Source organism: Manis javanica, chromosome 10, assembly GCF_040802235.1.
Source record: "Manis javanica isolate MJ-LG chromosome 10, MJ_LKY, whole genome shotgun sequence".
In the NCBI taxonomy this organism is placed as follows: Eukaryota; Metazoa; Chordata; class Mammalia; order Pholidota; family Manidae; genus Manis; species Manis javanica.
The window spans coordinates 115,680,803-115,696,697 of record NC_133165.1 but is presented as its reverse complement, the minus strand read 5'-3'; the positions used below and the strand labels follow the sequence as shown (position 1 = coordinate 115,696,697).

Here is a 15,895-nt window from a genome sequence, read left to right as displayed (position 1 = left end):
GGCCTGGGAACGCCCAAGAATTTGTCCCTATAAATTAACGGTAACTGTTTCTTCGCTTTATGCCACTTCAGCTTACAGAAGGTTTCACAGAAAGCGCTTTACTTTTGCAGAGCAGGGGAAAATCTGTATCTGAGTCACCTACACTCACACAGAAATATTTAAAAACATTATTTTTCTCTTCACCTTTCTGCAAAAATGTTGGGGCAACTGGGTAGCTGTATAAAAGATAAAAGTGGACCTCTTCCCAACACTGTTTACCAGGACAAACTCCAAATGGATCTGAGTTCATCAGAGTTTACTAGTCCTCGTAAATGAACTCTTTTCCTAAGAGACAAGTAAGAAAAGCTTTTCTCAGACAATTCAAAATGCAGAAACAATAGAGAAAAGGTGTTAAAATTTGACTATACTTTTTAAAAAGGCAAATGAAAACTGGGAGAATTATCTGTACAATATCACAGGAAAAGGATTAATATTTTAACATATAAAGAACTTACAAAAATTGAGAAAAGACCAATAGTAAATAGTAAAATGAAATATGTAAACAGAAATGGCACAGAAAAAAAGAAATGCAAATGGACCATAGAGATACCAGAATACTTTCAACCTTGCTCATAAAATGAAAGACAGGCAATTTATTGTTATTCCTGATACCATTTTTCACCTGTCAGAAGGGCAAATAACCAAGTTTTACAACATATACAAGCAACAGGGAAACAGCCACCTCGATGCACTATTAGAGGGAATGTGAAATGGCACAACTCCCAGGGAGGGGAATTACAAATATCAAGTCTGTATGCTGTACACCTGAAACTAATATAATTTTATGTGTCAATTACACCTCAATTAAAAATTAAATTTATAAAGTTATAAAAACAGCCAATAGAAACAAATTAATCTGATGACATATAAACAAAAATCCTTTCACAGAATGACAACAGCACTCTGACTTTATGCCCTGGTGAGATGGACCCTAGGCTCGTAAAGAGCGGCACAGAAATCTCAAAACCGCATTCAGTTGTCTCCACATTATAATATCAGCATTGTTATCTTGAACCATTATTTAGATATTTAGCTTAAAGCAAATGGGTAATTAATATCATTAGGAACTGAGATTTCCAGCATCAAAAGAGAAGTGTCAAATCAAACATTAATTTTAGAGTTAAGTTCAAAATATCAGCATGATTTCATGATGTACTTTTCTCTTTCTAAAAAATACTTATTCCTTAGCTGTTTACTGAAAAGGCCTAGAAGCAGAAAGCCAGCTGCCAGGGAGCATTCCCAGTATGAGATCAACTATGGATCTTCCTTGACTTATGATGGGGTTATGTCCCGATAAGCCCCTTGTAACTTGAGAATATTTTAAGTAAAAAATGCATTTAATATGTCAAACCCACTGAGCACCACAGCTTAGCCCAGCCTCGCTTAAATGAGCTCAAAACGCTCACATTAGCCTGCAGTTGGGCAAAATCATTTCACACAAAGACTGTTTCATAATCAAGTATGGGTATCTCATGTGATGCACTGAATACCGTACTGAAAGCGGATGACAGAATGGTTGTCGGTGTATTGGCTGTTTATCCAAGTGATCGCGCGGCTGACTGGGAGCTGCGCTCACTGCTGCTGCCCAGCAACACGAGAGAGGATGTACCATGAACCACTAGCGTGAGAACAGATCCAAATTCAAAATTTGAAGTATGGCTTCTACTGAGTGCATACTGCTTTTGCACCATCACGGAGTCAAGAAAGCTTAAGTTGAGCCATTATAAGTCAGGGACTGTCTGTAGTCTGCACGCCCCATCCCACTGAGAGAAACCAGGTTTCCAGCTGACAGCGAGCACAGGCTTGTTGCATAAGAGTCACCGTTACTGACGGTTCTCAGTTTCACCAAGGCAGGGGAGAAGAGAATAAATATAATTTCTACAATTTCTTCTAGGAATTGGAGGTTGGGTGGGTCATGAATTATTATTTGATAGACATCTAGTGCAGACACTTTAAATGATTCCCTTCAATCCCAACAGGGTATTATTGGTTCCATTTCAGAGATCAAGGCAGTAAGGCTCACAAGTTAGGTGCCCTCCCTGTTGTCACCCCACTAACAAGTGTTACCCAGAGTAAGGTCTGGAGGCCACTGCAAGGACGGGGGAAAAAGTGAGAAACTGTACTAGCGACTTACGAGTTCTGCTCTGTCCGTACAGTCTTGTAACAAAATTTAGGCTTGAATGCTCTTTGTCTAGTTTAAAATTCTATTTTTCTGGTATTCCTTTCTATCATATTTTATAAACATACTGGTCCAGGACGCCTTGGCAGAAAGGTATCTGGCTCTTCACTGTAGATGTTTGAGAAGCACTGGCATGGAGGTTAGACCTCGCCTGAGGGACCTGGGAGGGTCATACGACCGTGTGTCTGAGAAGCACAGAGGAAGCTTTTATGGCCAGACTTGCAGTGGCTCCACCTGAGATTGTCTTCACAACTTCCCGATGCAGGCCTCACACCCCACTTCTCCCCCAGTAACCTGCCATGCACCTGCCAGTAGGACAGGGTTAACAATGAAGTCTCCCGATAATGAAGGAGAGCTGCGGCCAGATGCACCTGCCTGGGGGTGAAGAGGAGAGACCCAGAAAAGGAGCAGGGCCTGGTGGCTGGCACAGGGAGGAAGGAAGACCAACAGATCTTCACCAGCTGTCAGACAGGGTGTAACTCAAACCCTCCTGCAGCACGGTGCGTCTCCATGCAGGAGTGTGCCGGGTGCTGGGCTGATTTCCGTGCAGCTAAGGGACCACAAAGCACGGGGCTCCCAGGGGAGGCCTCCCCCAAGACGTGATATTTAGCTTGAGATGAGAAGAATAAACAGGCATTAAATAACAAACAAAGGGGGCTGTGAAGGATGTTTTGGGTCGGGGAGAACATGTGCAAATTGCTGGGAGATCAGAAGTGAGGAACACAAAGCGCTCCAGGACCGGGGGCAAAAGAGCAGAGGGATGCAGGGCGCGGGTGCGCGGGGTCAGGGTGGCACTGCAGGATGAGGGTGTGCAGCAGAGGGATGCACAGTGGAGGGTTGCAGGGTGAGGGTATGCTGAGCGTGGGGGGGGGATGCAGGGTGAGGGCGCACGGTGAGGGATGCACAGTGGGGGGTTGCACGGTGCGCAGCTGAGGGACGCAGGGTGGGGGCACGTGGTGGGGGGATGCAGGGCGAGGGCGCGCAGCACGGGGTCACAGCTTAGCTGTCCAGCACTTACGAGAGGGTGGCGTGGGGCACGTGACCTAAATTTTTGGTCAGTTTTCCTGCCTGTAAAATGAGGAAGACTGGGGCTACCTCAAAGGGGGACCGAGGACAGAACAGGTTCCTAGAGCAGCCACACAGAGTAGCTGCTCAGATTACTCAGCCAGTCATCTCCGTGCTGGTCACTGCAAGCTTAGCTGGCAGGGCGAGGAGTGGAGGGGCAGCTCCGGAAGGACAAGGGAATGGCAGGTAACTTTCACATGGCTGAGTTTACAGTCCTACTTTGAATTAGGTACAAATGAAAACTGACTTTCAAAAACCAGTTTTACTGGCAAATGAGAAATAAAAGTATCCAGGATCTATTAGGCAATGCAAACAAAATTGTTTTTCCTGGAGGGGGGAAATAGAATCCTCAGATATGCTACATGAGTAGGAGTTTCTTTGAATGAAACAAAATCACATAAAAACTGAAATTTAAGCAGGCAATAAGGGTGCATTAAAGAGCTCTTGAAAAATCACAGTATACTCGGGCTGTCACTGAATTGAGTGTATGCTTTCCTAGACAGGCATTTTGTATTCAAACCACTGCATTATGAAATGATATAAATACATTTTCACAGAAATTCGCTAGATGTTTATAACATAAATGATCAGTTCTAGACATGGACGATGGCAGCATTATGACAAATACCTAACTGTGCACTTAAGAACGAACACAGGCTAAGGTCACCTAAGAAGAACGCTCGGATACAAGCCCCTGAGAAGCGTCACCACCAGGCGTGAGGTCCCCACGGCAGCCACCCGAGCCCCTGCCTGTGGCACGGAGAACACTGAGACCCCAACTCTCATAACACCTGAGCTCCTCTGGGAAAAGAGCAGGTTGACAGAAAACAGCTTCAATTGTCTGGCTGCTCTGCCACTGAACGGCACACGCAAAAATCCAAAAACCTGAAGAAGGGCAAGGGTGCGATCCTAACGCGGGGCCGAACCTCCTATCAGACTTACAGTGAATCAAGCCTGACATTTGTAAAACCGTGTTCACCCACAGCTCCTCAAAACAAATGCACACAAACAGGTAAAGAGATCACCAGAGTACTGCTGAAGGGAGTACGCGATGACGGTGCGGCCGCTCCCACAAGGTTCCCATGGGGACGAAGCATCCCAGATGTGCTGACGGCTGACGCGGAGGGCTCGATCGCAGGGGCAGATGCTGGATGAAACGGACCATCCGGTACGAGACGCGCAAGCACTTGCCCGCAGGACGAGACTCAACTCCCAACAACGCGGAGAGAAGAAGGGCACTTTGGGGGCAGGCAGACCTACAGGGAATTCCAGATCGTCCTTTGGCTGTTCGACCTCGAGGAGGCTTCCGACCTTGACGAAGTCTACATTCCCTTATGTGTGAGCAGCGGGCCTTGCCCACCTCATGGGGCCGCATTTACACGAGTTGGCACAGTGCCGGCACATGAGGACAGTACTGTTTTCACCTGGTTCTGAGCTTTTAGGTTTCCTTTACCACCAACACTTGAAAAGGGCTGGGCAGAGTAATCCTTTACCAACCATGTCTTCCCTCAGCGAAGCTCAATTACATCAAGATTTACTCCTACAATCACAGCAGGTTTGTAGGTACCCTAAGTTGTTAGTGCCATGTTTTCCTCGACTTTCTCGTGAGCTGGGTGCACTTCTGGGCTATGATTTCCATCTGAACCCCTCCGCTGGCTTTCCTCACGCGACCATTCTAAGTCGCACAAAAATACAGCATCGTTTATCTCTGTACTGCATTTATTTCCATGGCGTTGTGTGCAGGGTAATACTGGATATTTCATGACTGAGCCACCACTTCTGTTCCCAGACCAGAGGGACAACTGACGGTGTCCCTCAGGGAGTAACATGGCCTGCGTTCTGCAGACGGTCTTTCTCTAGAGCTCAGGGCAGAAGTCGGGGCCAGTGGTTCTCAACCCTGGCTCGACATCGGAATCGCCAGGGGAGGATTCAAAGGGTATCACAGCCATGGCCCCAAGCACGGAACAGCTGATCAGCACCTCTGGGAGTGAAGCCTGGGCACCACTGTCTTGGACAAGCTCTTCGGGTGATTCTGAGATGCCAGTGGGTTGAGGACTCCGGACTTCGCAGTCCCAAACCACCCACCGAGCTGAAGTCTGTGAGACCTGCTGCGAGCCCTAGAAGAAACTCTGCCAATGGAACACGCTGCCCTTCACAGCCCACCAGCCCCTGTGCTGTTTTACTTCCAAAATGACCTTTGTTGAGATATACTTACACCCAGTGCACCATGCCTGCACATGTGCGACCACCGACAAATCACACAGAGCGTTTCCATCACCCCTCCAAGCTCCCTGGGCCCCTCGGCGACCACGGCTGCTCCTGCTCGTCAACCGCTACCTGCTCTGTCCCTCTCAGTGTGTTCTGTCTGTCCCACAGTACAAATGAGACCATATCAAGAAGGTGTTTGATGTTTCTGAGATTAATCCAAGCTGTTATCTGTATCAGGGGTTTGTTTCTCTTTATGTGGTTATGAATATACCATCACTTATTTATCTGTTCACATGTGGAGGGCCATTTCGGCTGGTCCACTTGTACCTGTATGAACAGAGGTGCTCTGAATACGCGTATCCATGTCGTTTTTGTAGATGTGCTGATACTGAGTAGAATGCCTGGGTCATCTGCTAAGTGCATGTTCAACTTTGTAAGAACTGCCAAGCTATTTTCCAACGGGATGGACTATTTCACATTCCCTCCATCAATGTAACTGAGTTACTGCAGAGCCTTCCCAACAGACTTCAGGTGGTATCACATTGTGATTTTCATTTCCATTTCTCTAATGACACGATACGGAGCATTGTCTCAAGCGCTTATGGGACACTCCTGTGTCTTCTTTTATAAAGTGTTGTTCAAACAGTTCACCTATTTTGTTAATTGGGTTGTTCTTTCTTACTTAGAGTTCTTCACATAATTTTGACATGAGTACTATATGCATTGATATATTCTCGCCTAGTCTGTGGTTTGTCTTTTCATTTTCTTAATAGTGTGTTTCAAAGAGTGTAACTTTTTCATTTAGATGAAGAACAATTTACCAATTTTCGTGACTACTGCTTTTTGTCTCCTAAGAAATCATGGCTTGCGCCACCATGTCCACAACGTTTTTCCTTCTGTGAGTTTTATAGTTGCAGCTTTCACATTTCCATCTAAGTCAATTTCGAATTTGGTGTAAGTTTAGGGTTGAGGTTTCTTTTTTCTTCTATAAGGATATACAATTTTTCCAGTACCATTTGTTGAAAAGATTATCATTTCCCCATCAGTTTATTTCTGGATTCTCTATTCCATTCTATGTATATATTTATGCCAACATGACTGTCTTAATTAGCCTTGTAGTAACTCATGAAAGAAGAAAAATTCTCCACCTTTTTTTTCAAAGTTGTTTTGGCTATTGTATTGGTTGGTAGGGGTGCTGTAACAAAGTGCCACAAACTGAGTGGCTTAAATAACAAAATTTACTCTCTCACCGGTCTGGAGGCTAGAAATCTGAGATGAAGGTGTTGGCAGGATGTTCCTTCTGAGGGTCGTTCTCTCTGTGCTCCTGGGGGTCTGCTGACAATCTCTGGTGTTTCCTCGCTTGTAGATCTGTCTCCGCCTTCATCTTCACGTGGCATTCTTCTTGTGTGTGTCTCTATGTCCAGATTTCCCCTTTTAATGAGGACACCAGTCACACTGGATTAGAGGCCACCCTATCCCAGCATGACCTCATCTTAACTGATACATCTGAAGCAACCTATTTCCAAATGAGGTCACATTCTAAATAACTTGGAGTTAGCACTTCACACGTGAATTTTGGGGTGACACAACTTCCCTAAAAGCTATTCTAAGTCTGTTACATTTACATAGAAAGTTTAAAACCAGCATGTCAGCTTTTACAAAAACAGCCTCCTGAAATTTTGACTGGTATATAGCATTCACTCCATAGACATGGGGAGAACAGGTATCTTAACAATATTAAACTGTCCCTTAAATGAATACAGGAGACCTCTTATTTAGGTCATTTCACTTCTCTGACCAGTGTTATATGACTTCCGGCATATATATTCTTGTGTATATTTTGTTAAAACTTATCCCTAAGTATTTCATGTTTTATGATGCTACTGTAGAGGTATTAAAAAACTTGTTTCCCTAATTTTTCTTTACTAGGTCTAGATAATATAGTTAAGTTGTATGTGTGTTTCATTTATATATTTATATATTTTTTCACACACACACATGCACACATCCTGTGACCACTCACAATTCCCTTATCACAGTAACTTTCTTGTAAATTCCTGAACACACACCATCTCACTTATGAATAAAGATAGTTTTACTCCTTCCTTTCAATACGTATGTCTCTTATTTCTTTTTCTTGCTCAGTGGATCGCTTAGGATCTCCGGGTTGGTGTTAATGAGCGTTATGAGAGCGGACATCTTCGCCCTGCTCCTGCTGTTAAGGGGGTGGGGGGGGCAGTCAGTCTCTCATCACAAAGTATGAAATTAGCTGGTGAACTTTTTTTAGTAGATGCCCTTTATAAAGTTGAGGAAGTTCCTTTCTACTCTTGGCAGGCTGAAAATTTTTATTATGAATGGGTGCTGAATTTTGTTAAATGCTTTCCCTCTATCTATTGAGATAATCTCATCTTTCTCCCTTTTATTCTGTTAATATGGGGGAATACAGCAATTTTCTAATGTTAACAGTACATGACTGAGATACAGTATTATTATTCATGATGCATTATCACTTTATATAGTACAGGATTCAGTAAATATTTTTAAAAGAATTCTCTGTGTTTCATTTCACGATTCTGCTCATGTTCATGTTTCTGTATTTCTTTTTTCTTTGTAAGGCTTTTGTCGGAATATTGGTATCAAGAGTGTTTCTGGCTTCATAAAACATGCTGGAGAGTGAGCGCTCCTCCTTTATTTTCTTAAAAGAGAAAGACCGGCTCTTCTTTCTTTCTCAAGTGCTATTAAAAGTCACTATTGAACTGTGTATGCCTCAAGGTCCTATTGTGGAAAAAGTTTTTAATTACATTTTAAAAAACATAGGGTATGGAGATTTTCTTTTTATTCTTAATTCAGTTTTGGTATCTTGCCTCTTGCAAGAAAATTTTCCATGCTTTCTAATTTGTTGAAAGTTTTGGCATAAAGTTGTTTATAATATTCCCTTATTATCCTTTTAATGCCTACAGCATCTGTAGTGATGGCCCCCTCTTTCATAGGCCGTTTGTATCTTTTTTCTTGGCAGATTTATTGATCTCTTCAAGTATCCAGCTTTTGATTGTACTGATTTTCTCTACCCTGTATCTGCTTTCTATTTCAATGATTTCCATTCCTATTTATTATTTCTTTTCTTCTACTTACTATGGTTGAATTTATTCTTGGTTTTTACTAGTTTTTTAAGTTGGAAACTGAGATCACTAGTTTTAAACCTTTTTTTGTTTTCTAATATAAGTATTTGAAACAGTGATTTCCAAAACACTATTTACATGAATCTCACTAATTAGGCATGTTGTGTTTTCATTTCATTCAGTTCAAAATATTTTCTAATTTCCATATGATTTCATCTTTGACATACGGGCTATTTAGAAGTACACTGTTTGATTGTCAAATATTCTGGGATTTTAAAGATACTTTATGGCTACTGATTCCTAATTCAACTCTACTGTAGTCAGAGAACATACTGTCTGATTTGAATTCACTTAAATGTATTGAGGTTTGTTTTATGGAATGTTCCATGGGTACTGCAAAGAATGTAAACTCTGCAGGTGGTACAGGGTTCTGTAAATTTTAATTGTTCAAGCTGGCTGACGGTGTTCAAGTTTCCTATAGTATTGAGTTTCTTTCTTCTTGTTCTAGAATTTGCTTAAAATGTTGAAATCTTTGATTATAATTAGAGATCCAATTCTCCTTTCAGTTCTGTTGGTTTTTGCTTTGTGCATGTGAGGTTTATGATGCTACTGTAGAGATACTAAAAAACTTGTTTTTCTAATTATTCTTTACTTGATCTAGATAATATAGCTAAGTTGTATGTGTTTTATTTATATATGTATTTTCACACACACACATGCACACATCCTATGACCATTCAAAATTCCCTTATCACAATAACTTTCTTGTAAATTCCCTAATACACACCATCTCACTTATGAATAAAGATAGTGCTATCAGCAATATATGTTTAGGTTATTATGCCTTTTTTTTCAACTGCAAAAGTTTTATTTTTTTAAGTATCAAGTGAGATTATCATACACAAACAGCTTCCAGAATCTCACATACACAAGTTAAGTCTTTTTGATAACTGGTCCTTTAAACATTATGAATTATCCCTCTGTGCATCTAGGGACATTCCTGTTTGAAGTTCCTCCAGCTTTCTCATAAGTGTTTGCATAATGCATTATTTTCATTTTCTTGCTTTTCACCTACCTTCATCTTTACACTCAAAATGTATTTCTTGTAGACATCATATAATTGAGTCTTGCTTTTGAACCCAGTCTAACAGTCTCTGTCTTTTGATTGGAGTATTTAGACCACTTGCTTTTAATGTACTTATCAATACAATTGTGTTTAAGTTTATTATCTGTTATCTGTATTCTATGTGTCCTAAACTGCTCTTTGCTCCCTTTTTCCTCTTTTCCTGGCTTCTTCTAAGCTAAGGACTTTTTAATATTTCACTATTTTCTCCACCATTGACTTATTAACTATTTCTCTCTCCTTTTTTTTTTTTAAGTGGTTGCTCCAGGGCTTAAGAGTACGTGTCTGTGGTCTATCTACAAATCATACTATTTCATATGCAGCATAAGAATCTTACAACTGTTATCTCCTCTTGACATCTGGGCAATCGCTCTTGTATGGTTCACTTCTACATACATTATAAACCTCAAAATACATTGCTATGATTGCTTCAAAGAGACCACTGTATTTTAAATAAATTTAAAAGTGAGGACAAAGGCATTTCATTTTTACTCACATATCTAACTTTTCTAGTGCTTTTGGTTTGTCTAGAACCAGGTTTCACTTGGTATCATCTTCCTTCAGTTTGTACAACTTCTTTTAACTCTTTTTGAAGCAGTTCTGTGAAAGACAAGTTCTTTCAACTTCTGCTTGTTTGGAAATGTCTTTATTTGGCCCTCATTTTTGAAGGATATTTTGGCTGAATGTTTAATTCTAGATTAACAGGTTTTTTTTAGCATTTTGAAGACGTTATCCCTCTGATTCATGTTTCACGTGATTTCCGGAGAGAAGGCTGCGACCAGTCTTCTCTTCCTTCTTGAATGGCGGGCAGACGTCAGGGAGTCAGGGGGGGACAACACCGCAGGGAAGAGACTCAAGCCAGACCCACGCTGTTCCTTTGTAAACATTAATAGAAAGGAAAAACTCCAGCTTGGGAAAGGAAAAGAGAGAGAATGTTTAAAAAGAATACAATGAAAAGAGACAAATAGGTATAGAAAACACACATAAAGTAATATTACAAACTTTAGGAAAAAAATTAAAAATCTAGGTGCAACGGCTATTTCTGAGAAAAGTAGAAAATGTCAACACTGACACAATAAAAGGCTTGACCAGAACAATAAACACTTAAATTTAAATAATTTAAAAATATGAAAATGACCAAGACACATATAAAAACAGTAAAAGACCCAGACAGCATTCCAAGCGAGTGCCATCAAATTTTTAAGGAACAGGTAACGTATTATGTATATAAGTTGCTCCAAAACCATAGAAAAAGAGAGAGAGCTTCCCAGATCGTTTTATGGGACTACTGTGACTTGGTTCCAAAACCAGGGTGAGAGACAGACCAGTACAAGAAAACTGCAGGCCTATTTACCTTACAGATACAGACAAGCCCCTCCCCACCCCAAAATTCCTGGAGTATTATTAAATTAACTCAATTAAACATGCTAGAAAAATTCATCCTGAGCTTAATGTAGATCAGAAAACCTGTAATTATCCTAATTTGTACTAATAATTATCTCAGTTTCACAGAAAAAGCATCTGATAATGTTTAGCACCTATTTTTTTTTTTTTTTTTTTTGCAGAAAACTAGAGAACTTTTTTAACTTGGAAAAGATTATGTGCCAGAAACCTGCAGTAAATATCACACCTAAGAGAATATTTAGGTAGATTCCAAGACCAGAAAAACACAAGGATAGTGTTTTGTTATTCTAATGTAGAAAATCAACTCAGGGAAACACTTCAATTTGAAAAGGTCTTTGGAGCAATCTGTCTCTAAAATCCAGAGGTGCTCAGGAAATCTAAAAGCTAGAGTGGTATGTATGCAAAGCGGCTCTGTTTTACTATCAGAACAGCAGCAGTGAAAGAATGAAAACAAAAGACAGCTATCGAGCTGATTTAGGTGAAGGAAGAGTGACTTTTTATTTTTAGGGGCAAAAGTTGCAACCTTAGAGGATGGATTACCCAGATATAAAATGGAAAATAATTAACTTGATGGTCAGGATAAAAACATCTAAAAGGGGAATAAAGATGCATCTAGTCCTAACTGTTCCTAAAGGGAATTTTAGAAAATCTTAGTTGTTACTAGGGCAGAAACTACGACTGGGGCCCTTCACGCCCAGGCGAGGGAGAGAAGCATGGCCTTGGCTCACAGGGATTTTTCACCCCAAGAAATAGTGAGGAGGCTGCTCCCAAATGTCACAGGCCACCAAACCGTCCGGACTTTGGGAAATGCTGGCGAAGCAGAGACCAAGCCTCTCTGCTGTGGTGTGCTAGTGGCACCAGATGCCAGGTGCTGGCGTCTGGGGACACCCTTTTGCTCGGGTTAACTTGGGAGGCTGCAAACTGGCATTTTTTCTTCCTTTGAGGCCAGTGCGTTGATGAGCCTGTGGCTCTGTAAACCTTTTTACGTTTTATAAGGGAGACCTATCAGAGATTTGGTATTAGGGTTTGTGAAACTGCAGGCCACCAACCCAGACTCCAGCAGAGAAGAACCCTGACCCTCATACAGGCATCACTGAGCCCCTCCAGCTGGGACCCAGCAGAATCAGAGACTGGGGAGGACACATTCGGAACTTCAAGGTCTTTGAATTTTAACTCATCTGAGCACAGAATCTGGCTTTAATGTCTTTGGACTTGAATTTAAAAGGAAATGTAATCTTTGGATTTACAATCTCCCTGGGAATTTGATAATGAGATAGAATTAATATTCAAATATAGAGTATCTCTTATGGGCATTTTGTTACTACAATGAATTTAGTATTTTAATATGGAATAAATTTTCTGCCCTGAGGTCAAAGTGATTTTGGAGTTAATTTAATGCATGTATTGGTCTGACCCACTTCAGAGTCTTCTGGGGACAAAATCTCCAGTTCCCACCAGTGGCTCAGAGAGACACAGGAGAGCGGTTGGTACAGGTGGGTGTAGGCCTCATCAAGGTGGGGGCAGAATGGGCCTGAAAAACCAAGTTTCCCTCCAAAGAAGGGGCCTGCCCTGGGCTACTACATGAGCAGAACAATAAGAAAAGGAATTCTGAGAGGGGTGGAAGATTCCTCGCCTCTCTCCATGTGTGGGAAGAGCTTTATAAACACGGTATCTGTTGGCTTCTCTAGGTCCTAGGCTGGCTCCTTCCCAGGATGGGGACGGTCAGGTGAGAGTCTGGCTGCATGTAATCCACAGTATATACAGCAGCTATTTATCTGCGTATCTGACTCTTTCATTAAACTCTGAGATTTCCAACTGTATGCTTCATTCATTCTTGCATCCCTTGCCTTGACCTTAGCTGTCAAGTTATTTGCTGAAAAAAAATAAATGCATGTGAAGGAAGCAAAATAGCTCCTATGACCGACCCCATCTACACATCCCCCAGGAGACCAGTGAACAGGTCCCTGTGCTCAAGAAACTTAGCAGGAGAGGGGGCACACCTGGGAGGGCATAAGCGAGAAATAAGTGAACAAATAAACATATTTACAGATGGTGGTAATTCCTATAAAGGAAATGAACAGGACGATCAACTAGGGAGTGACAAGGGAGGCTCCGTGCTACCTTCACGTGGCTATTTTCAGATTTTACTTTATTCTTATTAACAAAGCTGAGCATTTTTCCTTCTTATTCTTATTAGAAAGGCTGAGCATTTTCCACCTAAGTTTTGCAAGCTGAGGTTTTAGGAGACAAAGGCCTTTAATAGTAATATCTTGTTGACCAGCTACAATGCACTGTAGAGTTATCTGTACCTGAAGTGGGTTCTGAAACCCGAGTAAGGAGGAACTAATAGTTCTTCCAATGGGTGAACTAATGTGCTGGCAGGAAAGGAAACAAACTATGGGACAAGCATTTGCCCCACTTCCCACGGAGGACGGAGACAGGGCAGCACCTCAATGCTAACATCAGTGCAGGGCTGACAGCACCGAGGGCAGGGATATAGGGGGGGCGGGGGCCGAGAAGGGATCCACACATTCAGCGGCTGCATCTCATCAGCTAACTGCGCCCCAGACACTGCAAGGCCGAGCACCGTAGAAGGAAGAACACATGAAAATGAGCCATGGAGCAGCTCAGAGCAGAACCCAGGGGAGCAGTACCACAGGGCCCAGAGCAACAGCCCGGTAAGGCCGCGGTGCTCTCAAAGTGCTTTTGGAGCAACAAAGAAGCTCTCCAAGAGGAGTGACACTGCAACTCTGAACGCACCAGAAGTGCAAAGAACAAGGTGATCAGCAAAACTGTTTTTTTAAGTCACTACCAGATTCCAGGAAGATGAACCTACTTTAGCAGACATCTGCATCTGAATTTGGTGCCATTTTCTCAGGAATTCTCCAGCCAGCAGATAAAATCTTTGTTTAAAGGCTGAATGCAATAAGCTGGTTTTAAAGAAGCTTACTATATTCTGCTTATGAGATTGAAAAAAAAAAAGCTAATTGTTTTTAAGTGAAAAGGGAATGGATCTCACATGGTAGAAACTTGAATATCTGGTGAATGAATGTTAAATCACTGCATAGCTGCGAGATGTGTCTGCTTCAACACTCACCAATTACACAACAACCAGAAACCTTGGGGCTACATGTCAGAAAGGTATTTTCAACTGATTTGGAATGTAAAACATCTCCCCTGCCAGGAGGCTGCCCCCTCTGCACAGCACTGCCCCTGCTCCCAGCCCCTCACCTTCCTCACACTCCCACCGAACATGGGGCAATGGCAGGAAGCTGGAGTAGGACCCTGGCACTGCCACCCGCTCAGCCACATGCACTTAGATGAGGCACCTCGGTCTCACTGGAAACAGGCAAGGGGCTCTACTGCAAAGCAGAGGGTGTCATTTAGGCAGATGGTGAGAAAAGGGCATGCCTTGCACAACACCTGGCTTCTAGAAAGTGCTCAATAAAACAACAGATTAATATAATCTCTGTTCTACTAAAGGCATTTGTGTGGCATTCTTTTTAAAGAACTTTAAACTAGCTGAATCATAAGAGAAAAAAGTATAAGCATAGTGTTACTTTTCCATTACAGTAATTTCTTTAAAATAGTTTTAATCCAGTGAAATGTCAAAAGCTGACCAGTGAAATATCTGAAGAGCAAGAAGACAGACTTCTGATTTAAGCACAAGCAGGGGAATATATGAATCCCAAGGTGAACTTATCTCTGATACACTGGGGTGCACATGACTCCAGCCCCACCCCAGGTAGCAGCCACCTTAAAGTGCCACAAGACACAGCTTGAGGAAGTAGTCATACCAGGAAGGGATCAGTAAACCGTGTCAGTGGCAGAGAAAACAAAGCAGCTCAGAAAAGCTCTTTTGGCATATTTGTGCTAACACGCACAGCTACATTAGAACAAAAATATCCCATACAGCAAGTTTGCAAAAATATGCATTCCACCCCTGCTACTTTGGGGTGATCCCCACCCATAATGCATCAAACACAACGTCGCACCTCAGTGCCTAAACAAACAGAATCCTCTCCTGAGTGCATTCAGTCTTTAATTTTTAACCCGCAGACAGAATCTCAACTGCTTGTATTACGATGAGCTCCGTGCCACCATTAAATGTAGCCTTGGAAACTGTTTATCAACTTGCCCCTGGCATTAAGGAAAAGACTTGCTGGGAGCTCCAGTCTCATGTCACACATCCCTTGGAAGGAAGTGTGTACGAACAGCCCTGAGGCCACGCGTCCTTCTGTGCACAGGGAGGAATGAGGCCAGCAGGTGACTGAAGGGAAACCCCTCTCTGCCAACTACGAAGCCTGACTAGCTGACTGACAGCGTCACAGCCTCTGGAGTGTCACGGGGACGCCCCTGGACACCTTGCAGGCACACTTCACAACGAGGGGAATGTGTGAATAAAGATGACATGTCAGCAGCACGGTGAGCCCTGCCGGAGATCAGGGAACGGGAAGGAAGGGAGAGCGCCGAATGCCTTCTCGTGCCGACGTTTACACGCGAAGATTTGGTGCTCATGACCACTTTGCTGAGGAAGAACCGGAGCCCCTTTGTGACACACAGAGAGAAGGAGCTCTGCAAGGGTCAACCCATCTGCTCAGTACAGAGGGAGTAGCCGCAAAGCCCAGGGCTGTGCAATTAAAAAATGCACACTTTTTAAAAATCACACCATAGAATTATAGGAGGATATTTCTAATCTTTGGAGGAGAGATAAGGGCTTAGATAGCAGTAAATGTGCTAGAAAGCCTCAAAGTGTAT

At 42.4% G+C, this 15,895-nt stretch overlaps 1 protein-coding gene across 8 annotated transcripts in view; it reads right to left on the bottom strand.

Moving 5' to 3' along the window:
* ATXN10 (ataxin 10) overlaps positions 1 to 15,895 on the bottom strand; it is a 169,936-nt gene that overhangs the window by 29,639 nt on the left and 124,402 nt on the right. For 2 of the 8 annotated variants that reach the window (XR_012121639.1, XM_073214032.1), the window contains one exon: positions 10,364 to 10,642. The exons of the other annotated variants lie outside the window; for them this stretch is intronic. Coding sequence is in view for 1 of the 2 variants with exons in the window: in XM_073214032.1 (XP_073070133.1) it covers positions 10,556 to 10,642 (87 nt within the window). In the remaining variant the exon portion in view is untranslated. Of the gene's footprint in view, positions 1 to 10,363; positions 10,643 to 15,895 lie in introns of those variants that run through there. 8 annotated transcript variants of the gene reach the window in all.